The 24,993-nt window shown below is 49.9% G+C and overlaps 1 protein-coding gene across 1 annotated transcript in view; it reads left to right on the top strand.

The window, feature by feature from the left end:
• The first annotated feature begins 870 nt into the window (after positions 1-870).
• The window catches only part of RASSF5 (Ras association domain family member 5), a 98,013-nt gene continuing 73,890 nt past the window's right edge, over positions 871-24,993 (top strand). The window contains exon 1 of the mRNA XM_029069199.2: positions 871-1,275. Within this exon, the coding sequence (XP_028925032.1) occupies positions 909-1,275 (367 nt within the window). The 5' untranslated portion in view covers positions 871-908. The remainder of the gene's footprint in view (positions 1,276-24,993) is intronic.

Below are 24,993 nucleotides of genomic sequence, written 5' to 3' on the forward strand. Positions count from 1 at the left end.
CCCACTTGGCACCGCCCCCGGGGCCTCGCCCCCTCCAGGCCTCGCTCCTATTGGCCACGTCCACTAGTGACCCCGCCCTCTCTTGGCCACGCCCCTCCGAAACCCTGCCTCCCTTGGCCCCGCCCCCGGGGCCCCGCCCCTCCAGGCCTCGCTCCTATTGGCCACGCCCCCTCTCGGCCCCGCCCCCGGGGCCTCGCCCTTTCCAGGCCTCGCTCCTATTGGCTACTCCCTCTCTTGACCAGGCCCTAACTTGGCCCCGCCCCCTCTAAGGCCCTGCCCCCTCTCGGCCCCGCCCCCGGGCCTCGCCTCTTCCAGGCCTCGCTCCTATTGGCCACATCCTCTCTTGGCCACGCCCCCTCCAGACCTCGCTCCTTTCGGCCCCGCCCTCTCTCGGCCCCGCCCCGTCTCGGCCCCGCCCCCTCCGAGGCCCCGCCTCCCGGGGGGCCTCTCTCCCCTTGCCCCCCCGTCCCGGCCCCGCCCCCGGAGCCTCGGCCCTTCCAGACCCGCTCCTATTGGCTACTCCCTCTCTCGGCCCCGCCCTCTCTTGACCACGCCCTGTTTCGGCCCCGCCCCTTCCAAGGTCCTTCTTCCCTTGGCCCCTCCCCCTGGGCCTCGCCCGCTCCAGTCCTCGCTCCTCTTGGCTACTCCCTCTCCGGGCCCCACCCTCTCTTGACCACGCCCCGTCCCGGCCCCGCCCCCTCCAGGCCCTGTCTCCCTTGGCCCCGCCCCCTCTCGGCCCCGCCCCCTCCAGACCTCGCTCCTATTGGCCCCGCCCTCCCTCGACCCCGCCCCGTCGCGGCCCCGCCCCCTCCAAGGCCCCGCCCCCCCCCGGGCTGCGGTGCCTTTAAAGTGGGGCTCCGGGGGCGCGGCGCCCTTCTCCCGGGCCGGGCTCGGGAGCGTGGCGGAGCATGGCCATGGCTTTCCCCGCCGTGGGGCCGCGCCCTTTCCCGCTGCTGCTGGACGCCGAGCCGCCGCGCTACCTGCCGGAGCCCGAGCCGGAGCCGGAGCCGCTGCCTCGGCGCCGCCGCCCCCCGGGTCCCCCGCGGCCCCCGCGGCCCCCGCGGCCCGGGCTGCAACCGCGTCTGCGCCGGCGGCCCGGAGCCCCGCGGCCCCGCGACGTGCGGAGCATCTTCCAGCAGCCGCGGGACCCGCGCGTCCCGGCCGAGCGCGGCGCCGGACACCGCTTCGGGGAGCTGCCGCCGCCCGGCCCCGCCGCCCCAGCCTGGTGCGACCTGTGCGGACGGGAGGTGCGGCAGCGGGCGCGGCGCTGCGCCAGTGAGTCTGCCCCCCCGACCCCCACCTCCTCCAGGGAGCCTTCCCGGCCTCACCCCCTGCCCCTCCGCTCCTCTCCACGTTTCTCTCCGTCATTGACTCAGTTTTCAGTCGGTGGTACTGAGCGCTATGTGCAGAGCACTGTGCTAAGCGCTTGGGATGGACAAGCGGGCGACAGAGAGAGACCGTCCCTGCCCAACGACGGGATCGCGGTCCCATCGGGGGAGACGGACAAAAACAGCGGCAAGAAAGAGAATCAAGGGGATGGACATCTCCCGAACAAAATAAATAGGGTCCTAAAAATAAAAAATAATAAGAATGGTGTGTGTTAAACGCTATGTGCAGAGCACTGTGCTAAGCGCTTGGGATGGACAATCGGGCGACAGAGAGAGACCGTCCCTGCCCAACGACGGGTTCGCGGTCTCATCGGGGGAGACGGACAAAAACAGTGGCAAGAAAGAGAATCAAGGGGATGGACATCTCCCGAACAAAATAAATAGGGTCCTAAAATATATAATAATGGTATTTGTTAAGCGCTATGTGCAGAGCACTGTGCTAAGCGCTTGGAATGGACAATCGGGCGACAGAGAGAGACCGTCCCTGCCCAACGACGGGTTCACGGTCTCATCGGGGGAGACGGACAAAAACAGTGGCAAGAAAGAGAATCAAGGGGATGGCCATCTCCTGAACAAAATAAATAGGGTCATAAAAATATATACAGATGACAAAATAAATGGGGTCCTAAAAATATATACAAAGGAGCACAGTGCTGAGGGGAGGGGGAGGGTTTGTTAGGGAGGTGTCCATCCCCTTGATTCTCTTTATCTCGATGATGTGGTCTTCTGTTTTGCTCCCCGTTTAGCATGCGAGATGATGTGGTCTTCTGTGTTGCTCCCCGTTTAGCACGTGAGCCCGTCATTGGGCAGGGCCGGTCTCTATGTGTTGCCCCAGAGACCTTTCCAAGCGCTTAGCACAGTGCTGTGCCCATAGCGCGCAGTAAATACGATTGAATGAATGGGGCGGGGGCAGCCTCTGGTGGGGCCGGGGCTCCCGCAAGGGCAGCGGGGCACGGCCTCTCTCCAAATCCGGGCCGAAGCCACCTCCGGGCAGCCCTCAATCCGGGCCTGCCAGCCCGGCCCCCATCCCTCCCTCATTCCCTCCCCGGGAGTGCTGACTTGGAGGCCCCTCCTTTAATGCCCTCCCTGCCCCCTAATAATAATAATGTTGCTATTTGTTAAGCGCTTACTATTCTCAGAACACTGTTCTAAGCGCAGGGGTAGTTACAGGGTCATCAGAGTGTCCAACGTGAGGCTCACGGTCTTCATCCCCATTTTCCAGATGAGGGCACTGAAGCACAGAGAAGTGAAGTGACTTGCCCACAGTCACTCAGCTGACAAGTGGCAGAGCCGGGATTCAAACCCATCTCCTAATTTGCTGACCTTTCCATTTGGGGCACACCCTCGCCTCTCCCCCTCCCGAATCTAGACAGCTGAGAGGGAGCCCGGTTGGGTCACTTTTCAGCTCCCTCAGGCAATTGGATTTGGGCACGGCCTGCTCCTGCCTCGCCCCGGTCCCCCCATCCCCTTGCACCGCGGGGCACAGATGGGCAAATGGGCAGCGGTGCTCGGTTTCCTCCTGAGCATCCCACTTTCCTCCTCCTCTTTGGTGACCCCTTGATTCCCAAATTGGGGTACTGGAGGGAGGGCGGGTGACTCCCCTAAGGGGCGCCCGTATTTGAGGGCTGTAGGTAACTGCACAACAGGTGTGCAGTGTGTGTGTGTGTTGAGGGCAGCGGGGGGCGGGAAGGGGAGGGCGTTGCTCACTACAGGAGACAGAAGCCTAAACTGGGATAACAGTGTAGGCTTATGGGGTTCTAGAGAGAACAGGAATAACCCTTACGCTCAGTAGCAACCCCGGTCCTTGTAGTTTTCCTTTCTGCCTTCTAATCCGCTTCTACTCCTCCTCTTCTGTTCTGCATCTCCCTCTGCTCCTCCTCCTCTACTCCTCTTCTATTCTTCGTCTTCCTCTGTTCCTCCTCCTCCTCTTCTACTCCTTTTCCTCTTCTACTCCTCCTCTTCTACTCTGAGTCTTTCTCTCCTCCTCTTCTGCTCCTCCTCTACTCCTCCTGCTCAACTACCACTCCTCCTTCTCTTCTTCTATTCCATGTCTTCCTTTACTCCTCTTCTCCTTTTCTTCTACTCTTCCTCCTCTCCCAATTCCTCCTCCTCCTCCTCTTCCAATTCCTCCTCCTCCTCTTCCTCTCCCACTTCCTCCTCCTCTTCCTCTCCCAATTCCTCCTCCTCCTCCTCTTCCTCTCCCACTTCCTCCTCCTCTTCCTCTCCCACTTCCTCCTCCTCTTCCTCTCCCACTTCCTCCTCCTCTTCCTCTCCCAATTCCTCCTCCTCTTCCTCTCCCAATTCCTCCTCCTCTTCCTCTCCCAATTCCTCCTCCTCCTCTCCCAATTCCTCCTCTCCCAATTTTCCTTCTCCTCCTCTTCCTCCTCTCCCAATTCCTCCTCTTCCTCCTCCTCTCCCAATTCCTCCTCCTCCTCCTCCTTTTCCAGCTCCTCTCCTCCTTTTCCAGCTCCTCTCCTCCTTTTCCAGCTCCTCTCCTCCTTTTCCAGCTCCTCGCCTCCTTTTCCAGCTCCTCGCCTCCTTTTCCAGCTCCTCGCCTCCTTTTCCAGCTCCTCGCCTCTTTTTCCAGCTCCTCGCCTCCTTTTCCAGCTCCTCGCCTCCTTTTCCAGCTCCTCGCCTCCTTCTCCAGCTCCTCTCCTCCTTCTCCAGCTCCTCTCCTCCTTCTCCAGCTCCTCTCTTCCTCCTCCAGCTCCTCTCCTCCTTCTCCAGCTGCTCTCCTCCTCCTCCTTTGAGATTCCTGTGGTAATCGCTATCATCTTCTAAAATTATCCACCTCTGTGTGGCTTTTCCCTTCCCGTGGCAGCTCCCAGATTTCCAAATAAATCACCAGCCCCAGTAAATAGATTTTTCTGGGCACCCCTGCCCCCTGCCACTTCTTAGATGTTTATCCCCACCAAATTCATGCCTCGAGATTCCCACCCCGCACCATCCAGAGTAGGCTGTGTACCATTTTGTGGGTGTATTTATTTCTTGTCTGAAGTACGTTGCTGTTTAGCGGAGGCTTTTATTTATTCTGTCTATTCCTGAAAGTCAGACAATGCCTCAGCCCTTCGCAAGGGTCTATTTAACTGAGCTATTTAACCGAGCTGAGGTTTGAATGTTTCTGTAAGGATGCCGTCTTCCCCTTCAACTCCTCCCCCTCCCCACACCCTGCTTAGGCAAGATTGGACAGGGACGGCTCTCGGGCCCTTCTTCTGACCTCTAAGGAGCCCAAGTCCCATCGTCCTCGTCTGCGGGTCCCAGCTCCCGCTGCAGTTGCTGCTGTGCTATCTGAGAAGGAGCGTGGAAACTCGGGGATGGATGCAGCAGTGCTCTAACCGGCGGGGTGGAGGGGGGAACATGGCTGCTGTGGCCAAAATTTATCCATCAGGTGATTCAGACTGTGTGGTGCGTGATGATTGCTTCACTGAGGAACGTATCAGGGGCTCTGAGAGATTAGGCCCCACCTGCTGCAGGGAAACATAGAATTGGAACCCAGGCACTTGATCCCACCCCGAATTTTCCCTGGGTGCCCTGGTTAGGAGATGGGGAACCGATGTGCAGAGGCTATTTTAGGGAGCAGCCTCGTCGTTCCCACTGTGTTTAGGAATGACTCTAGCACTTTTTCCTCCTTTTTTATGGTACTTCCTTAAGCACTGATTAGGTGCCAGCACTGTACTAAACGGTGGGGTATCTACATACAAGCAAATCAGGTTGGGCACAGTCCGTGTCCCACATGGGGCTCCCAGTCGTAATCCCCACTTTACGGATGAGGTAACTGAGGGACAGAGAAGCGAAGAGACTTGCCCAAGGTCACACAGCAGTCTAATGATGGAGCTGGAATTAGTACCCAGGTCCTCTGACTCCCAGGCCCATGCTGTATCCACTAGACCGTGTTGCTTCTTGAACGTTTTGAAGTCACCTGAAGGGTGACTGTGCACGTCTGGCGTTTTTTTAATGGTATTTAAGTGATCGCTAAGTGCCAGTCACTATACTAAGCACCGGAGTAGATACAAGCTAATCAGATCGAACACAGTCCATGTCCCAGATGAGGTAATTGATGCACCGTGAAGTGACTCACCCAAGGTCACACAGCAGGCAAGTGGCAGAGCCAGGATTAGGACCCAGGTCCTCTGACTCCCAGGCCCCTGGTCTTTCCACGAGCCCACACTGCTTCTCAATGGGTGGAAGAGTCGGGTGGCCCTTAAAGCATTGGGTGGAAGCAGCATGGCTTAATGGGTAGAGAACGGGCTTGGGAGTCAGAACGACCTGGGTTCTAATCCCAGCCCTGCCATTTGTCTGCCGTGTGACCTTCGGCATGTTGCTTCACTTCTCTGTGCCTCAGTTACCTCATCTGTAAAATGGGATTAAGACTGTGCGCTCCATGTGGGACAGGGACCGTGCCCAACCCAAAGTGTTTGTATCCACCCCAACACTTAGTATAGTACAGTGCTTTATGAATACTATTATTATTATTATTATTATGGGTCTGGCAGTCCTTATAGAAATGCTTTAAACTGGGGGAGAACGATCCAAGAAGGTCTACTATCTCTTCAAGCTTAGTAAGTAGCAGGAATTGTAGTTTAGGGGTCTGCTGACCTGAAGTTAATACCAGTCCTCCCCCTGTCATGTGTAAGCCTGAGTTGTGTCAACTGATGCGCTGATAAAGGGTTGTTTGTCGGTTTCTTTTTGAGCAGGGATTGCATCTATCTATTACTGTATTAATAATAGTGGTATTTGTTAAATGCTTACTATGGGCCAGGCACTGTATTAAGCGCTGGAATGAATACAAGCAAATTGAGTTGGACACAGTCCTTGTCCCATGTGAAGCTTGCAATCTCACTCTCCATTTTACAGATGAGGGAACTGAAGCAAAGAGAAGTGAAGTGACTTTCCCAAGGTCACACAGTAGATAAGTGGCAGAGCCGGGATTAGACCCCATGATCTTCTGACTCCCAGGCCCGTGCGTTATCCACTAGGCCATGCTGCTTCTCCCTCTCCCTCAGTACAGTATTTTGCATGCAGTAAACACGCTTGATCGATTGACTTGGAGACCCAAGTTCTAGCCTCAGTTCTGTTGCTGAAGTGCCAGGTGACCTTGGGTAAAGTATTTAACCTCTCTGGGACTTGGTCTTCCCATCTATAAAATGGACAATAAAACGTACCCCCCCCCCCAAAAGACAACCAAAAAAAGCACACACAAACAGCCCTCTTACTGGTACATCTGAAAATCCTTTGAAATAGAATACCCCAGGAAAAGCAAGATGAAATCTAGTATTTGGTCAATAACAAACCCATCTGTGGCTGGTGCCCAACATATCGTACCCTAAGCCTTCAGGAAATGAGTGGAGTCTGTGGCCACAGAATATCTCTGGGCCGTAATTTATTTTACTGTCTCCCACTCTCAACTGTAAGGTCTTTGTGGGCAGGAAATGTGTCTACCAACTCTGCTATATTTTACTCTCCCAAGTGCTTAAGATAGTGCCCTGGACACAGTAAGCACCTAGTAAACACCATTGATTGAGATTTCTGCTCAGACAATGCTGCGCCCACATACTTTGTCTAGAAACTTGGAAAGAAAACTCTTATCTCTGCTTTTATGGGATACCTGCAAAATAGGGTCAAAATATCTTGCATTAGAAAATTTCTTACCATTCTAAATAAAGAGCATTTTTGTAAGACTTGAGGGGGGAACTGCCCTGATGGGCCTTCTGATTCAGACTTGGGGATTAATTTATTTATTTTTAACAAAGCCCAGTCTGCCATTAGTACCTGGAAGAACTGACTACCAGTTGACCAATGATAAGCAAACAGCATGTTCGGTCTTCAGGCTTAGATGCAGGAATGCTGTACAAAGAATGGAATAATTCAATTTCCCTATTAGTAGTCCCCTAATGGATAACATAGGAAGCAGCAGTGGGCACTGCTTGATCAACAAGTATTTAATTAAAAATGCATTTTGTGCTTTTCTTGAAATGAAACCTTGGGATCCTCATATATTTATGGGTGGTGAGAGAATGAACGTTTTTTGCAACTGGATCTGTGGCTTCCCTGACCTGGCCAGGAGCTTAAGTGGAGCACGATGTGGGTATCCAGGCAGAAACATCAGGAAGGATGTCTGCTAATTCTGTTGTATTCTCCCAGATGCTTCGTACAGTGCTCTGCACATAGTAAGTGCTCAATAAATACGATTGAATGAATGAATGAATAAATACCACTGATTAATTTTCTAGAGAAGCTCCCCATCTTTAATCTGAGGAGTATGCCTGGAACTCCAGCTCAATGAGCTAAAAAGAAGAGGTGGTCACGTTTCAATCAGTCACATTTACTGAGTACTTACTGTGCATGGAGCACTGTACTAAGCGTTTGGGAGAGTTGGTAGACACGTTCCTTGTCCACAACAGCTTAGAGTCTACTGGGGTTGGGGAGGGGGAACAATCATTAAAATAAATTAAAGATTTGTAGTGGGGTGAATATCAAGCAGCGTGGTCTAGTGGCAAAAGCACGGGCTTGGGAGTCAGAAGACATGGGTTCTAATCCCGGCTCCGCCACTTGTCTGTTGTGTGACCTTGGGCAAGCCACTTTCACTGTGCCTCAGTTACCTCATCTGTAAAAATGGGGATTAAGACTGTGAGCTCCAGGTGGGACAAACTGATTACCTTGTATCTATCCCAGTGCTTAGAACAGTGCTTCGCAAATAGTAAGCGCTTAACAAATACCATAATTATTGTTGTTATTATCAAGTGCATAGGCAACGCAGAAGGGGGCGGGATTAGGGAGAATGATGTCTTAATCGAGGTTGGTTGGCCTCTTGGAGGAGATGTGATTGTAATAAGGTTTTGGAGGTGGTCTGAGGTGGGAGGGAGTTCCAGGCCAGTGGGAGGACATGGGCAAGGGGTCGGCAGGGAAACGGACATGAGCAGGATGACATTAGAGAAGCCAAGCATTTGGGTTGGGTTGAAGTGGGAAATCAGAGAGGTGAGGGAGGAGGCGGTGAGCTGACTGAGCTCTTTAAAGTCCCTGGTAAGGAGTTTGATATGGTGGCAGATGAGCAGCCACTGGAGGTTCTTGATGAGCGGGGTGATGTGGATTATTATTTTTTTTAATGAAAAAGATCTTGGCAGTGGAGTGATCAGAGACTGGAAGTCGGGATAGTAGGGAGGAGGCAGATGTAGTTGTCAAGGCAGGATAGGATAAGTGCTTGGATCAGCATAGTAGCAGTTTAGATGGAGAGGAAAGGGTGGATTTTAACGACGTTATGAAGCAGCACCCATATTGCACCAGGACCCTCAGACGAGGGGTGTTTTGAAACTCCCCCAATATGAAAACAAGCTAGCAGTAAGTCTGTCGAAAGGAGGCCCCTGCTCAATCGATAAATAGTATTTATTGAATGCTTACTACGGGCAGAGTAGTAATCTTTTGGGAGACTATAATGCAACACAATTAGCCGATGTGTTCCCTTCCCATAATGAGCTTACAGTCTAGAGGAGGGGATGACTAGGGTTAACATCTGGAAGAGAAGATAAAGCAGATGAGAACTTATTTTCACCTGTGCTTTAGTTGTTTATTTTTGACCTCCCTAGTTGTACATGTTTATGTTTGACTCCCCTATTAGAGAATGAGCTCTTCGTTGGTAGGGAAAGTGTCACTTGGTTATTCTGTACTTCTCAAGAGCCTGATACACTGCACCTCCTTAAGTGGGTACTCAATAAATTCCCCAACTTGGTGGTAAAGATCACACTGGAAGACAGGGAACCCAGTAGAGGAGACTGCATGGAAGCAGCAGAGAAGCAGTGTGACCTGATGGAAAGTGCATGGGCCTAGGAGTCAGAGAACCGGGATTCTAATCCCAGCTCTGCCACTTGCCTGCTGTGTGACCTGGGCAAGCCACTTAACTTCTCTGGTCCCCAGTTCCCTCATCTGTAAAATGGAAATTCGGTACCTGTTCTCCCTCTTATCCGACTGTGAGCTCCGTATCAATCAGTCAGTGGTATTTAATGTTGGTATTTGTTAAGCGCTTACTATGTGCCGAGCACTGTTCTAAGCGCTGGGGTAGACACAGGGGAATCAGGTTGTCCCACGTGGGGCTCACAGTCTTAATCCCCATTTTACAGATGAGGTAACTGAGGCACCGAGAAGTTAAGTGGACTTACTATGTGCAGAGCACTGAATGGCACTGATGATCTTGTATCTACCCCAGCACTTAATACAGTGTTTGGAACAAATAAATTCATTCATTCATTCAATCATATTTATTGACAATTTACTGTGTGCAGAGCACTGTACTAAGCGCTTGGAATATACAATTCGGCAACAGATAGAGACAATCCCTGCCCAACAATGGGCTCACAGTATTACTGTTATTATGAGAGAAGCAGCAGGTCCTAATGTTACGAGCTAGGGCTTGGGAGTCAGAGGATGTGGATTTTAATCCCAGCTCCACCACTTGTCTGCTGTGTGACCTTGGAAAGTCATTTAACTTCTCTGTGCCTGTTACCTCATCTGTAAAATGGGGATTCAGACAGTGAGCCCCATGTGGGACATGGACTCTGTCCACCGATTACCTTGTATCTACCCCAGTGCTTAGAACAGTGCTTGGCACATAGAAAGTGCTTAACAAATACCATCATTATTATTATTATTTCTGATCCAGTCCTCTAGATTGTAAGTTCCTTGTGGGCAGGAAATGTGCCTTCCAAGTCTGTCGTACTCTCCCAAATACTTAGTGCAGTGGTCTGCACACGGTAAGCATTCAAGAAATATGGTTCACTGATCGATTGTTCTTTCCCTCTACCTCATTGACCTGGCACCTCAGAAAATGCCTGCCCAACCTCAAGCAGCACCCCAATTTCCAGAGGTTGTTCGGTCCCCTGGGGGGCTCCAGCTTAGAAAGACGGAGTTGCATTAAGGACCATATTGAATAAAAATGATGATAATTGTGGTATTTGTTAAACGCTTACTATATACCAGGCACTGTACTAAGTGCTGGGGTGGTTACAAGTCCCTGGCCCATGTCTTCATCCCCATTTTACAGATAATAATAATAATAATAATGTTGGTATTTGTTAAGCGCCTACTATGTGCAGAGCACTGTTCTAAGCGCTGGGGGAGACACGGGGGAATCAGGTTGTCCCACATGGGGCTCACAATCTTAATCCCCATTTTACAGATGAGGTAACTGAGGCACAGAGAAGTTTAAGTGACTTGCCCACAGTCACACAGCTGACAAGTGGCAGAGCTGGGATTCAAACTCATGAGCCCGATGAGGAAACTGAGCCACAGAGAAGTGAAGTAAACTGCCCAAGGTCACCCAGCAGATAAGTGGTGAAGCCAGGATTAGAACCCAGGTCCTCCTGACTCTCAGACCCGCGCTTTACCCACTAAGCCCCCCTGCTGCTTCTCTGCCACCTAGAGGGAGGCAGGATGGGTGGAGCGGGCTGACGGGGACATTTTTGAGATGCCCGCGAGGGGAACGGTAAACAGTGCTTTGCCGGAGCACTCTAAGCCTGTGCTCTGGCCCTGATCCCAGGGACTTCTGCTGGCCAATGGCCACTGAGGTCATTGACACTTTCTTCTGAAGAGGGAGCATAAACTTGACCCTTTACTCTTCAGGCTGGATATTTGAGAGAATCTGGGAACGCTGACTCTTAAGTTGATCCTCTCCAGATCCTCACTGTTCTGTGAGGAAAAGAAACTTGGTAACTCTAGAGGTCTGGGTCATTGTTGTGATACTTTTCAGAGGGACTGAATTCTGGTTCAGAATTGAGGGGTCCTGAGGTCATCTAGTCCATCCCCCTGGCTGTGGGCAGCTGTCCTTCACAGTCTTAACCTGTGGGGAAGAAAGTCTAGCCACTTTGCTCAACAACCTGGTTCAGTATCTCTCAAACTTTACAATCAGGAAGTGCTTCCTTTGGCCTAAACTAAATCCCTCCTGCTTTATATAGCCTATCGCCTCTGTATCGGCTCTCCTCCACAATCAATCAATCGATCGTATTTATTGAGCGCTTACTGCATGCAGAGCACTGTACTTAGCTCTGGGAGAGCCCAGTATGACAAAGGATCCTCTGCTCTCTCCCTCCAAGGAACAGACATCTTGCTCATCTTGTGGAAGGGAATCCCTTCTTTAGCCAAGGCACGGTTGTCAGCTTGAGATTCCATTCTCCAGGAGGTCAAGTGGGGAAGAGAGGAAACCGAGCTTTTAGGAGTCACACTAATTGTGAGTAGGGGTTGAGGCCAAGCCATGAGGCAATAATAATAGCATCCCGGCTCTGCCACTTGTCAACTGTATGACCTTGGGCAAGTCACTTCTCTGTGCCTCAGTTACCTCATCTGTAAAATGGGGATGAAGACTCTGAGCCCCACGTGGGACAACTTGATTACCTTGTATCTACCCCAGTGCTTAGAACAGTGCTCTGCACATCGTAAGCGCTTAACAAATACCAACATTATTATTATTATGAGTGCTTACTATATGTTAAGCACTAGTCTAAGCGTTGGGGTAGATACAAGGCAAACAGGTTGGACACAGGGCCTGTTCCACAAAGGGTATTCACTCTAAGAAGGAGGGAGAACAGATATTGAAAGGCAACTTAACCTTTCCCCGGGTTTACTGGGTCTCCCCCTGCCATTGCTGGTGAAGAGGGTCATTTTTGCGAGTCAGTGCCAGATCCTGGCATTTCAGAGATGAGGTGGCCCTGCTCTTGATCCACGGAGATTACAAACCTGCCCCTGGGGGGAGAGAGACAGTTTTTTGTCCTTGGGGAGAGGGAGGATATATTTGATGGTCTTGACTGGAAGTTCTAATTACCGTTTTCCCCTTCCTAGGAGCAGACCCAATCAGTGGTGTTTATTGAGCACTTATTGCATGCAGAACACTGTGCCAAGTGCTTAGAAAAGCACAATTCAACTGGTAGACATGTATCCTGTCCTCCAGAAGCTTATAGACTAGGTGGGGAGACGGACATTAAAACAAATTACAACTATGGGAAGCAGTGTGACCTAGTGGAAAGAGCACAGGCCCGGGAGTCAAGGAACCTTGGATTCTAATCGTGGCTCCACCACTGTCTACTGGGACCTTGGAGAAGTCACTTAACTTTTCAGTGCCTGTTACCTCATTTGTAAAATGGGATTTAAGACTGTGAGCCCTCTGTGGGACAAGGACTGAGTCTAATTTGATTATCTTTTATCTACTCCACTGCTTAATACATAGTAAGCACTTAATACCATTGAAAAGTATGAGTTTAAGGATTATGCATGTGTTGGGGAGAGTATCCAAGTGCTTAAAGGGTGGGACTAACTGCATAGGTGAGGCAGGACGGAGGAGAGATGAAAGCTTAGTGAGGGAAGGCTTCCTGGAGGAGATGGAATTCTAGTAGGGCTTTGAAGCTGCGGCGGGGTGGTGGTTTGTAAGATATGAAGGGGAGAGAGTTCCAGGAAGGAGGGAGGGCTTGAGCAAGGGGTCAACTGTGGGAGAGGTGAGAGCAAATGGCAATGACCCCTAGAGCTGGAAGGGGCCGCTAAGAGACTATCTGGTCCTCCAGACCTTTTGAGAAGACCTAGAACCAGAGTCTGGTCAGGGTTTCCCAGCCATGAGGACTTCCCTAGTTTGCTATTTAGAGGATTCCTGCTTCCTCTCCCCTCCTCCACCTCCCAACCCCCTTGCTTCCCATCAGAAGTTGAGCCGGGAGTCCCCGCGGCTCAGTGAATGTTTAACTTCTGGCTCGCCCTGCCAATCCCGAGCTCCTAAACGGAGCCCATTGGTTGGGGGTCTTTGGGTGGGGACTACCCTGCGGGCAAGAGTCATCCACTGCCAGCGCAGGGACCCAGCATGCCGGGTGGGTAGATCACCTCTCTGTCTCCCCCTTCTAGACTGTGAGCCCATTGTTGGGTAGGGATTGTCTTTATCTGTTGCCGAATTGTACTTTTCAAGCGGTTAGTACAGTGCTCTGCACACAGTAAGCATTCAATAAATATGAATGAATGAATGAATCACCTCAGTGGGTTGTGTTGGTTGTGTTGTTAGGTTTGGCCTCGTGGGTTAAAAGTAAAAAGCTCTGGAACTGGTTTGTTTGAACAGGCAGGTGGGATGATGACCTGTGGTCTCCCTGGAGCTGGCTGGCAGGCGGGCTCACAACCACAGACCCCTGACTGTCTGGTAATCAAGCACACTGACATACGGAAAAAACAAGGAAGGAGATAAAAAACAGCTGCTGATCCTTATTCTCCCCAACACACATACACACTCCCTTCCCCCTCCCTCTGAGCTTGGCAGTCAAGGGGTTGGCATGATTTGCCATTCAGTAGAGCATGAAGTTTCTTGATTGCCGAGTGAGTAGGTTGGGAACCCAGGTACATTCAAAAGTGATGAATGCTCCTCGCCTGCCTTTCTAATTAGACTTGGTAATGCATGCGTCTGTTCTGATGGGCCCCAAAGCGGAGCTGGCCCAGGGAACCCTCAGGTTCTCTCCTCTGGTGTAAGGGCTCGGGCTTCCAGCCTCAACGTTCCCAGGTTCTCACGTGGATCACAGATCGGCGGGACTCGGGTGGCAGAGAGGTGGGGGTGTGGGAAGCGGGCTGGTTTGCCTCGCAAACTGGTTTCGTTTCCTCCCGAGAAGATAAAGGAAGGGAGAGAGAATGAAGGAGAAGGTTTTCCACTTTGTTGGTTCATAGCCGTGTCGTGGCTGGAGGGGGCGGTGGCTGGGGCCCAGCTGGAGTGGAGGACAAGAGAAACAAGAATAGCAATAACAACACTTTTGGATTTCTCTAGTTTCTTCCTTCCAAAGAGCTCAAAGTGCTTTAATCTCTGCCATTGCATCATCTGCCTGGTATCCATGACCGGGGGGGGGGGGGGGGAAGAAGGAGGGAGAGGGAGGAAGGAGATCAGGAAAGACTTTTCCTCCAGTCAATCAATCAATCATATTTATTGAGTGCTTACTGTATGCCAAGCACAGTACTAAGCAATTAGGCAATTATAATTTATAGCTAGAGATTCTAAGGCCCAGAGTGGCAACGTGACCAGGTTTGGGGTTCCTGGTCTCCATTCATTCATTGTCGTATTTATTGAGCACTTACTTGGGGAAGTACCATACAGCAATAAAGAGACAATCTTCTCACAAGTGCTTAGTTCAGTGCTCTGCACCTAGTAAGTGTTCAGTAAATTCGATCGAATGACTAAAGTTAAGGCGTTAGAGTCTGAACAACTCCGGGGTCCTGTTTTGTTTTTTATGGTATTTGTTAAGCACTTACTATGTGTCAGACACTGTAGAAAGGCCTGGGGTAGATACAAGCTAATCAGGTTGGACAGTCTGTGTCCCACATGGAGCTTATGGTCTTAATTCTCATTTTACAGATGATGTAACTGAGGTATAGAGAAGTGAAATGACCTGCCTAAGGTCACACAGCAGACTTGTGGTGGAGCTGGGATTAGAACCCAGGTCCTTCTGACTCCCAGGCCCGTACTCTGTCCACTTGGCCACCCTGGGTCCTTCCAGATGGCCACAACGAATGGCCTGTATGCAGCAGGTATGGCGAGGCAGTGGTGGATAGTGATGGATGGGGCAAAATTCACTGGCAGGTGGGATTCTGGATTCTTTCCCTCTCTGACCGTCTGGCTGGCAGAGACACGTTGGGTGTTGGAACCTCTCCTTTGCCCAAATTTCTCCCGTCTGCCACGTGAGGCTGCAGCCGTCCCGCCCAGCAGGGGAGTCACTGGGTTGGAGCGATTAAAGTTCCTAACGAACTTGTAAAAGCATCTCTGGCCTTGTCAGGTCACTTCCCACATTCCACGAATGGCTGTGGGAGTGTGCCTCGGGGCGCTGTTTGTGGGCATGCCAGTGTGCACCCAAATGCCACGCTCATATGCTGACCACACTCCCAGATATACACACAGGCGTGGACACGCACGTGTGCCCAGCCCCTCGGATTTCCTCATCGTCTCCCAGTTGCGTGTACCAAGTCTTCCATCCAGACGACAAGGGGAGACGCTACTGCCTCCCGCCCATCCCTTGAATTCTCCGGCAGAAACTCCGACTGCTGGCCTCTCTCCGGCCCCCTCTTCCCCTCCACCCTGCACAGTTGGAACTGCCAACTCCGGACCGAGTGGATAGTTGAAGGTTTAGTCATTTGGGTTTTTTCCTTTTCTTTCCTAAACCCTTGGCTCCTAGTGTTTCCAGCCAGGATCTCGGAGAGTGGGGCATGGGGAACAGACTAGGTCATGAGCTCCTGAGTCCCAGCTGGTGTGGTTGGGTGGTCCCCTGGGGGTGCAGTGGATAGTATCCCCCCCCACCCTCCAGACATAATGGAGGTGCCTGTGGACCCCCTGATACTCATGGCCTGTCTGGGCTGGGAGCAGTCTGGGGAGGAGAGAAGCAGTGGACCTGGGTTCTAATTCTGACTCTGCCAATTGCAAGGACTGACTGTGCCCAACTCAATTATCTTAGATCTGTCCCAGTGCTTGTACGGTGCCTGGAACGTTGTAAGCGCTTAAGAAATACCATTAAAATAAAGAGGTAGCAGTCATAGTTGGGCATGGACCCTTGGGAGGCCCTGTGTCCTCAGAGGATGGGGAAAGCAGTGTGGCTCAGCGGAAAGGGCACGGGCTTGGGAGTCAGAGGTGGTGGGTTCTAATCCCGGCTCCGCCACCTGTCATCCGTGTGACTCTGGGCAAGTCACTTAACTTCTCGGTGCTTCAGTTACCTCATCTGTAAAATGGGGATTAAGACTGTGAGCCTCATGTGGGACAACCTGTATCTACCCTAGCACTTAGAACAGTGCTCGGCACATAGTAAGCACTTAACAAATACCAACATTATTATTATTATTAGGACACACCCTTGCTGACCTGCCAGTAGACTCCATTCTCTATCTGCCCTGTACTGGGGAGAATGAGGCAGAGTTAAGAGAGCATGTGTATGAAGGGAGGAGGAGGAGCTACTAAGAGGATATCGAGGATCCTGGTCAGGCTAGTGGGGAGTTGGCTTGATTTTAGGTATTTGAAGGTGTTGGATCTGTTGCTGGCCTGGATTTTTGGTATTTGAGTCCCAGGGTAAACTGTGTTTCCCTGCAAGATACCTGACAGACAGGTTGTTTGTTTTTCTCATGGATGTGGAGCAGGGCATGTGAGGTGAGTTCAGAGACCAGATCTGAAGTCTGACTCTCCTCTTTTCTGCCGTCACCTGTTCCTCTTCACTCCTCCCCCATGACTGTGTGTGTCTGTGTGCGTGTTTAGGGGTGTCATGGCATGGGGGTTGAGGGACTATAGGGTATCACAACCAAGGTCCAGAGTCCATGCAAAGGGAACAGACAGGCCAGGTTCCAGGGAGACAGGCTGGGCAGTGGGACCCAAAACACAGTCAGAAGATGAGAAAAAAGAGTGGGTTGTTTTTGGCCGGTTTTTCTTTTTCCCTAGGCTTGAGGCACCCATGGGGATGTGCTCCCTCTCTGAGCCAGCGCCATTTTCTGGGATGTGCGCCATGTTCCCTCTGTCTGTATGGGTACCTGGTGGCCCCGACCGCCCAGGGCCCTCAGGAATGTTGATGTTCCCCACTGTTCCAGGCAAACATTCCTGAGTTGAGCAGGGGCAGAGGGGTGACCCACGTTGGGCTTGGGACCTGGGCTGGATTGCCTCCGCAGATAGGACTCTGGGTCCAGGCTGGGGGTAAAATTTGGTGGGGAGGCCATCCAGAGTAAGAGGGGTATCGCTTCTTTTAATAGTAATTAAGGTATTTAAGTGCTTGCTATGTGCCAAGCACTGGTCTAAGCACTGGGGTAGATACGAGGTAATCGGATTGTCCCACATGGGGCTCGCCATCTTAATCCCCATTTTACAGATGGAGTAACTGACACACGGAGAAGAGACTTGCCCAAGGTCACACAGCAGACAAGTGGCAGAGGCAGGATTAGAACCCACGTCCCCTGACTCCCAAACCTATGCTCTTGCCACTAGGCTATGCTGCTGCTTTTGTCTGCTTTCATAAGCCTTTTGTCCAGTGCTCTGCATGCAGGTGCTCAGTAACTGCTATAATTAGAATAGGGCTGTTGACAGTCTAGAAAAGTTTGCAATTTTAGTTTTTTCTCTTTGTTTTTTTAATACATTAGAGAAACAGTGTGCCTAGTGGATAGAGCACAGAGCTGGGAATCAGGCGGCCAATGTTCTAAACCCAACTCTGCCACACCCTTGCTGTGTGACCTTGGGCAACTTCTCTGTACCTCCATCTCCATTTCTGCCTCTGTAAAATGGCGATTAAGATGGGGAAAATCTTCTTCCCTCACCCTTAGACCATGAGTCCAATATGGAACAGGGATAGTGTCCGATCTGCTTATCCTGTATCTGAGTGCTCATCATGCTCCTTGGTACATAGTAAATGCTTAAGAAATACCACAGAGTTCCACCCTAGCAGGATGAAGAAAACCTATAAAGTTGGTAGGTTCAATCGATCAGTCGATAGTATTTATCGGGCATTTACCGTGTGCAAAGCCCTGAGATAAGCACTTGGGAAAGTACAATACAACAGACTCGATAGACTCAATCCCTGTCCATAAGGAGCTTACACTCTACAAGTTCCAAACAAATAAAGGGAAACACTTCTTCACCCCATCCTGCTAAACCTAGAGAAGGCATTATGGGCAGGGAACGTACTTACCAACTCTGCTATATAGTACTCTCCCAAGCGTTTGCTACAGTGCTCTGCACGCAGTAGGTGCTCAATAAAAATGATTGATTGTTACCAAAGGGAACTGGGCGGCCTAAAAATATAAGTAAATTCAAGCGAAGTATAGGCTAATTTGTAGGAGAGAAGTTCATTATGGGTTCTTCTCCCAGGGAAAATTAGGGATGCTAGGTGTTACATCCTTAAACATTCTGATTGTTGTCTGAAGCCAATCCTAACTCTTCCTCTTGCCACTGCCGTGTGATAGACTAATTGATTTAACAAAATCAGGTTGGACACAGTTCCCATCTGTCATTGGCTCACAGTTTAAGTAGGAGGGAGAATGGGTATTGAATCCCCATTTTACAAATGAGGAGATGATGGCACAGAGAATTTCAGTCACTTGCCTAAGGTCACACAGCAGGCATGTGGAAGAGCTGAGATTAGAATCCGGGACCTCGGACTTCCAGACCGGTGCCCTCTGCACCAGGCCACTCTGATTCCCAATTGAGCACGTGAGGTGGACACTAAAATAAATCACAGATAGGAGAAAGTAAGAGAGTTTAAAGATATGTACGTAAGGGCTATAGGGCGAGGGCCCGAGTATTAAGAGAAGCAGAGTGTCTTAGTGGAAAGAGCACGGGCTTGGGAGTCAGGCGACATGGGTTCTAATCCCAACTCTAGATTGTGAGTCCATTGTTGGTTAGGGATTGTCTCTATTTGTTGCCAAATTGTACTTTCCAAGCGCTTAGTAAAGTGCCCTGCACATAGTAAGTGCTCAATAAATATTATTGAATGAATGAATGAATCTGCCATTTGTCTGCTGTGACCTTGGGCAAGCCACTTAACTTCTCTGTGCCTCAGTTCCCTCATCTGTAAAATGGGGATGAAGACTGTGAGCCCCATGTGGGACAACCTGATTACCTTGTATCTACCCCAGTGCTATGAAGAGCGCTTGGCACATAGTGAGCATTAACAAATACCATAATTATTATTATGGAAATGCTAAAGTGGCAGTAGAAGGGGAAATTAATCAGGGAAGGCCTCCTAGAGGAGATATGATTTCAGGCAAGCTTTGAAGATGGGAAGAGTGGTTAGTGATCTGCCGGATGTGAAGGAGGAGGGAGTTTCAGGCAGAAAGAAGGGGAAGAGTGATGAGAATGAGGTTCAGTGGTTGGTTTGAGAGGAGTGAAGTGTGTATGCTAAGGAGAAGAGCAAGAGTAAATCCCTCAGTCTTCCCTTCCTGTATCCCACACCCCTTTTCAACAGGGGTAGTGTGCGTTTCTGTCTCTCTCATCTCCCCCATGTGTGCCTCAGTCCCCCCCGTATCCCACACTTGTGTCTCTTGGCCCCACTGGTGTCTCTTGTCTTGTGTGTCTCCCACCCTGCCTGTCCCCGCACGTGTATCTCTCACCCCCAGTGATTCTGTCAAAAGAGGTACCCAGAGTGGCTTGTTGCTGAGCTAGGTAGGGAAATTCAGAAGGGAATTTTTTCTCCCATATGACCCGGGGTTTTGAAATTTCCCCAGCATTCATGTGTTTCCCTCTTCTTGGATGGCTGTTGTAAGTCACAGGCAGCCTCCCTCCCTCCCTCCTGGCCCCTCCTCTGCTGGGTTGGGCTTTCTGTTTTGTTTTGAGTTTTGTTTTGCCATGGAAATGACCCCACATGGGCCTCAGGTTCATGGCTCCAGGGTGAAAGTCTGCTAGTGGCCTTCTTTTCCCACATCAGCCCAGACTTTCTCTGTGGACTGAAGGGAGCTCTCTTCCCCCGGTCTCTTCTTACCCCCTCCTAGGTAGGTGAAGTAGGGAGCAGCAAAGTTTTTTCTTGTGGGACCCCCAAGGCAGAGCCCATTCAGGGAGGAAGAGCAGAATTATGAGAAAGGGAGAGGATGATTCCTTGGCCTTAACATATCTGAAACAGAACTCCTTACCTTCCCCCCCAAACCCTGCCCTTCCCCTGACCTTCCCATCACTGTAGACAGCACCACCATCCTTTGTCTCAGAAGCCTATAACCTTGGCGTTATCCTTGACTCCTCTCTCTCACTCAACCCACGTATTCAGTCCATTACTAAATCCTGTCATTTCGACCTTCACAACATCACTAAAATCCACATTTTCCTCTCCATCTAAATTGCTACCACATTAGTCCAAGCACTTACCTGTCCCACCTTGATGATGTTATCAGCCTCCTTGCTGACCTCCCTGCCCCCTGTCTCTCCCCACTCCAGTCCATGCTTCACTTTGCTGCCCAGATCATTTTTCTACAAAACCGTTTAGACCATGTTTCAACGCTCCTCGAGGACCTCCTACCCATCCACCTCCGCATCGAACCGAAACTCCTTACCATCAGCTTTAAAGCACTCACTCACTTTGCCCCCTTATACCTCGCCTCGCTACTCTTCTACTACCACCCAGACTGCACACGTCTCTCCTCTGTTGCTAACCTCGATCTCATCTATCTCACCAACTAATCTCGCTTAATGTCCTGCCTCTGGCCTGGACTACCCTCCCTCTTCATATCCAACAGATAATTACATTCCCTACTAAGCCCCCTTTTCCTTATCTTCCATTCCCTTCTGGGTCGCCCCGACTTTCTCCGTTTATTTATTCCCTCACCCAGCCCCACAGCATTTATGTACATAAATATAATATTCATTTATATTAATGTCCGTCTCCCCCTCTAGACTTTAAGCACACTGTAGGCAGGAAATGGGTTAGTGTTATATTGCACTCTCTCGTACACTTAGTTCAGTGCTCTGCACCCAGTAAGTGCTCAAAAAATATGATTGACTGACTGACTGTTCACTGGGGAAGAGGGCTTCAAAGCAGTTGGGCTGCTGGGGTGAGTTAAGATGGAGTCAAGGAGAGAGGATGAGGAGAGGAGAAGAATGTGGGAGGTCCTGCAAACAGCCTGCTTTGTTCTGCCAACCTGCTGCTGGACTTGAGGGCATTGGCTCCTGGGAATGGGGTAAGGCTGAATCTTCTTTCGTTCATTCAATCATATTGAAAGTATTATTGAGTGCTTTCTGTGTGCAGTGACTGTGCCAAATGCTTGGGAGAGTACAATGCAACAATAAACAGGTACATTCCCTATCTACAATGAGGTTGCAGTCTAGAGATGAACTTCTCTTTCAGATGGGGAAAACTGTTGCCCCTCTGACCTCTGATTTCCTACTACATACCAGCCTTCACATTTTGCTCCCCTAATGCCAACAATTCACTATCTTGCTGCTGACCCTCACTCACATCCTGCTTCTGGCCTGTTACTCCTTCCCACTTAGTATGTGACATGCTCCCTCTCCCCACCTTCAAAACCTTATTAAAAGCACACCCTCCAAGAGGTCTTCCCAAACTAAACTCTCATTTCTTCTCTCCCACTCCCTTTTCATCACCCTTGCCCTTGGAGTTGCACTTTTTGTTCACCTCTCCCTCAACCCCACAGCACTTATTGATAATAATAATAATAATAATGGTACTTAAGTGCTTACTATGTGCCAGACATACTTTACTGTACTAAGCGCTGGGGTAGATACAAGTTAATTTGGTTGGACACAGTCCCTGTCCTACACTGGCTCACGTACTTATGTGCATGTCTGCAGTTTATTGATTTATATTAATGCCTGTTTCCGCCTCTAGACTGTAAGCTCATTGTAAGCAAGAAACCTGTCTACCAACTCTGTTGTATTGTACTCTGCCCACAGTAAGTGCTTAATAAATCGGATTTATTGATTGATTGCTCCCCATGGGGGCTTAGTTGTTTGTCCGAGGTAAGTGGAGACTTGAGGCTTTAGCTTTGGGCCTTAGGACTGAAACCGATTTTACAAAGGGAGAAGCGGATCTCTGATGGTATTTCAGAGACCAGTAGTAGGTACGCCTTAATTACACACGATGGCGACAGATGAAAGAACCCTGGGGAGCTCGGCAAGAAGAAATGGGAGCTGGTGATAAGCGAGTGCCTAGCTGGTGCCAGGGCTTTGCGGCATGACAGGAACTGTTTTCTTTGTTTCTTCTTTGATTGCCAATGCTGGCCCTGAGAGAGAAAGAGAGAGAGAGAGAGAGATTGATTCTGAAAGAAGTTGAAAATTCTCCTCTTAGAGACAGATTGAACAATGACATTTATTAAGAGCCTACTGCATCTAGTTCATTATACTACCATTAAAAAATATGGTATTTAAGCAGTAACTTTGTGCTAAGTACTGGATAGGTAGAAAATAGCACGGCCCCAGTCCCTGTCCCACACAAGGCTCATACAGTCTAAATAAGAGGGAGAACAAGATTGAGCACTCATTTTACAGATGAGAAACTGAGGCTCAGAGAATATAATCTACTTGCCCAAGGGCAGCCAGCCGGTAAGTGATGGAGGTGGGTCTTCTGACACTGTCTTGTGCTCTTTCGATTAGACATGCTCTTTCTCTATCCTCAAACCAGCAGTCTAATTTCTGATAGATGGAGGTGGTGCTTTCTGGTCTCCAAAGAGGGAGTTGGTGCTCAGGGCGCCTAAGATATTATTCTGGCTGTCTTCTGGTAAAAGGCTCCACTTCTCTCCTTATTCCTCATGGGCTGGGACATGCCCCTGGCAACCCCTGCAGAATGGCCCTAGGGCAGTTAAGTGAGAGTGCCGCATTCCCAAGCAGCGAGACAACCCTCTGCCCGCCATCAGGAGCAGCAGCCTGGTGCCAGGAAGCACCAGGAGCAGAGGGTTGTGGTGTCTGTCTGGAGCCAGAGCTTTTGGGGTAGGAGACATCAAACTGAAAACAAAACGAAACTTTGTTGGCAACCCATTCTGGGTAAACTCTACTTTGAGAGCTGCTGTGACCCCCCTGGGCCACTGTTAAGCTAGCCAAGGGATATAGTATTCCAAAGATTTAGGATCTGCTCGTCTTCTCCCGTGGCTTTACTTTACCACCTCTATGAAATGACTCCCAAATCTACCTTTCTGGCCCCCACTTCTCTTCCATTATTCAATTTTGCATCTCCTCTCACCTTCAGTACATCTCCACTTAGATGGCATGTCATCGCCCTCAAACCCAACGTGTACAAAGCTGAACTTCTTCCCTCCAAAGCCCGCCCCTCCTCCCCACTTTCCCCATCTCTGTTGGTAGCACTACCATCCTCCCTGTCCTGAATAACAATAACAGTAACTGTGGTATTTATCAAGTGCTTATATTTCAAGCACTGTACTAAAGACTGGGATAGATTCAGTGCAGTTATCAGACATGGTTCCTGTTCCACATGGGACTCTCAGGCTAAGGGGGTGGGGGAAGACAGGTATTGAATTTCCATTTAACAGATGAGGAAACCTAGGCACTCATCATTTGCCCAAGGTCACACAGCAAGCAATTAGCAGAGCTGGGATTAGAAAACAGTTCCTCTGACTCCCAGGCCACACTGAAGCCTGTCACCTTGATGTCATCCTCAACAAATCAGCAGCTGCCACAATCAGTGGTATTTATTGAGCACTTCAGGCCCATTCTTCTCCAAGATATTTCCTGGCTGCCCCCTCCTCTCCACTCAAATTCCACCACCCTGGTTCAAAGCACTCATTTGTTGCACTGAGGACTTTAACAGCCTCCTGTCTAGTCTCCCTGCCTCCAGTCTTTCTCCCCTTCATCTTTCAGTCAGTCTGTCAATCAGTGGTATTTAGTGAGCACTTACTATGTGCGGAGCACTGTACCAAGTACTTGGGAGAGTAAAATGCAGTGGAGTTGGAATCTGCCATCCTTGCCCTCAGGGTGTTTCCAGTCTTCATATAGATCGCTTCTCTTCACCCACTCCTTCCAAGCTCACCTGTGAACTGTGCCTCACCCTCGACTCTCCTGCTTAATGACCCCTTGTTCAAACTGTTCCCCCGACTTGGAACTCTCCCTCCTAATCTACCAGTCTTGAGCCCTCCCCATTTTCAAAACCTTTCTTGATTAACTCTCAACATCTTGTGTCATATAAATCAACAGCCCCTTATAGTGCCTATATATCCATTCTTAGCAATTATGTTTCTATGTATATTTGTGCATTCAATTTTATAATCTGACATTTCAACCTGGCATATTTTACTCCTTCCTTGATGCTTATTGATCCTTTTGCTCCCACTTTTTGAATATATTTTCCACGTGTGCCTTCTGCCTTTAGATGGTACGGTCCTCATGGACAGAACTTAGCAAATCAATCACTCAATCACTGATATTTACTGAGTGCTCACTGTGTGTAGAACACTTTGCTATGTGCCTGAGAAAGCATAATGCAACAGAGTTGGTAGCCGTAATCCCTGCCGACAAGGAATTTACAGAGGGGGAGACAGACATTAAAGTAGATTAGAAATAGGGGAAATCGTAGAGTACAGGAATATTTATATAAGTACTGTGAGGTTGAGCTGAGTATCAAAGGGGTACAAAGCCAAATTTGTACCAAACGTCTTTACTCTTGAGCCCCCTGAACACGCTTCCTACAGATTAGTTAACTGATTAGCTGTCTGACTTTGTCACCCAGGTTCTTTTTGAAATCCTTAACATCTCCTCCACCCCTAAACCTGCTCTGTGTGTGTGTGTACGTGCACAAAACACTATTAAGATCTTGGGAGAGTAAAATATAGCAATTAAACAGACACATTCTCTGCCCACAACGAGCTTACAGTCTAAAGGAGGAGACAGACCTTAATACAAATAAATTACATGTTAGTATGGAGCTAAGCCAGTTGACCCCAGGATGTATTGGCCTTCCTTAACATCCCTCCTCCCCCCAAACTCTCTCTCTCTCTCTCACTCGCTCTCTGTCTCTCACACACACACACACGCACACACACACACACACACACACACATAGAGATATTAGTATGGAGCCAAGCCAGTTGACCCCAGGATGTACTGGTCTCTGCCGCCCTTAGGAAGACTCTCATCCAGTGCCCCCAGAGAGATGTATTAATGAGTTTTCTGGCCAGAGCGCGACGTTCATTAACTGATCAGTCATCC

This window comes from Ornithorhynchus anatinus, chromosome 7 (genome assembly GCF_004115215.2).
Source record: "Ornithorhynchus anatinus isolate Pmale09 chromosome 7, mOrnAna1.pri.v4, whole genome shotgun sequence".
NCBI lineage: Eukaryota > Metazoa > Chordata > Mammalia > Monotremata > Ornithorhynchidae > Ornithorhynchus > Ornithorhynchus anatinus.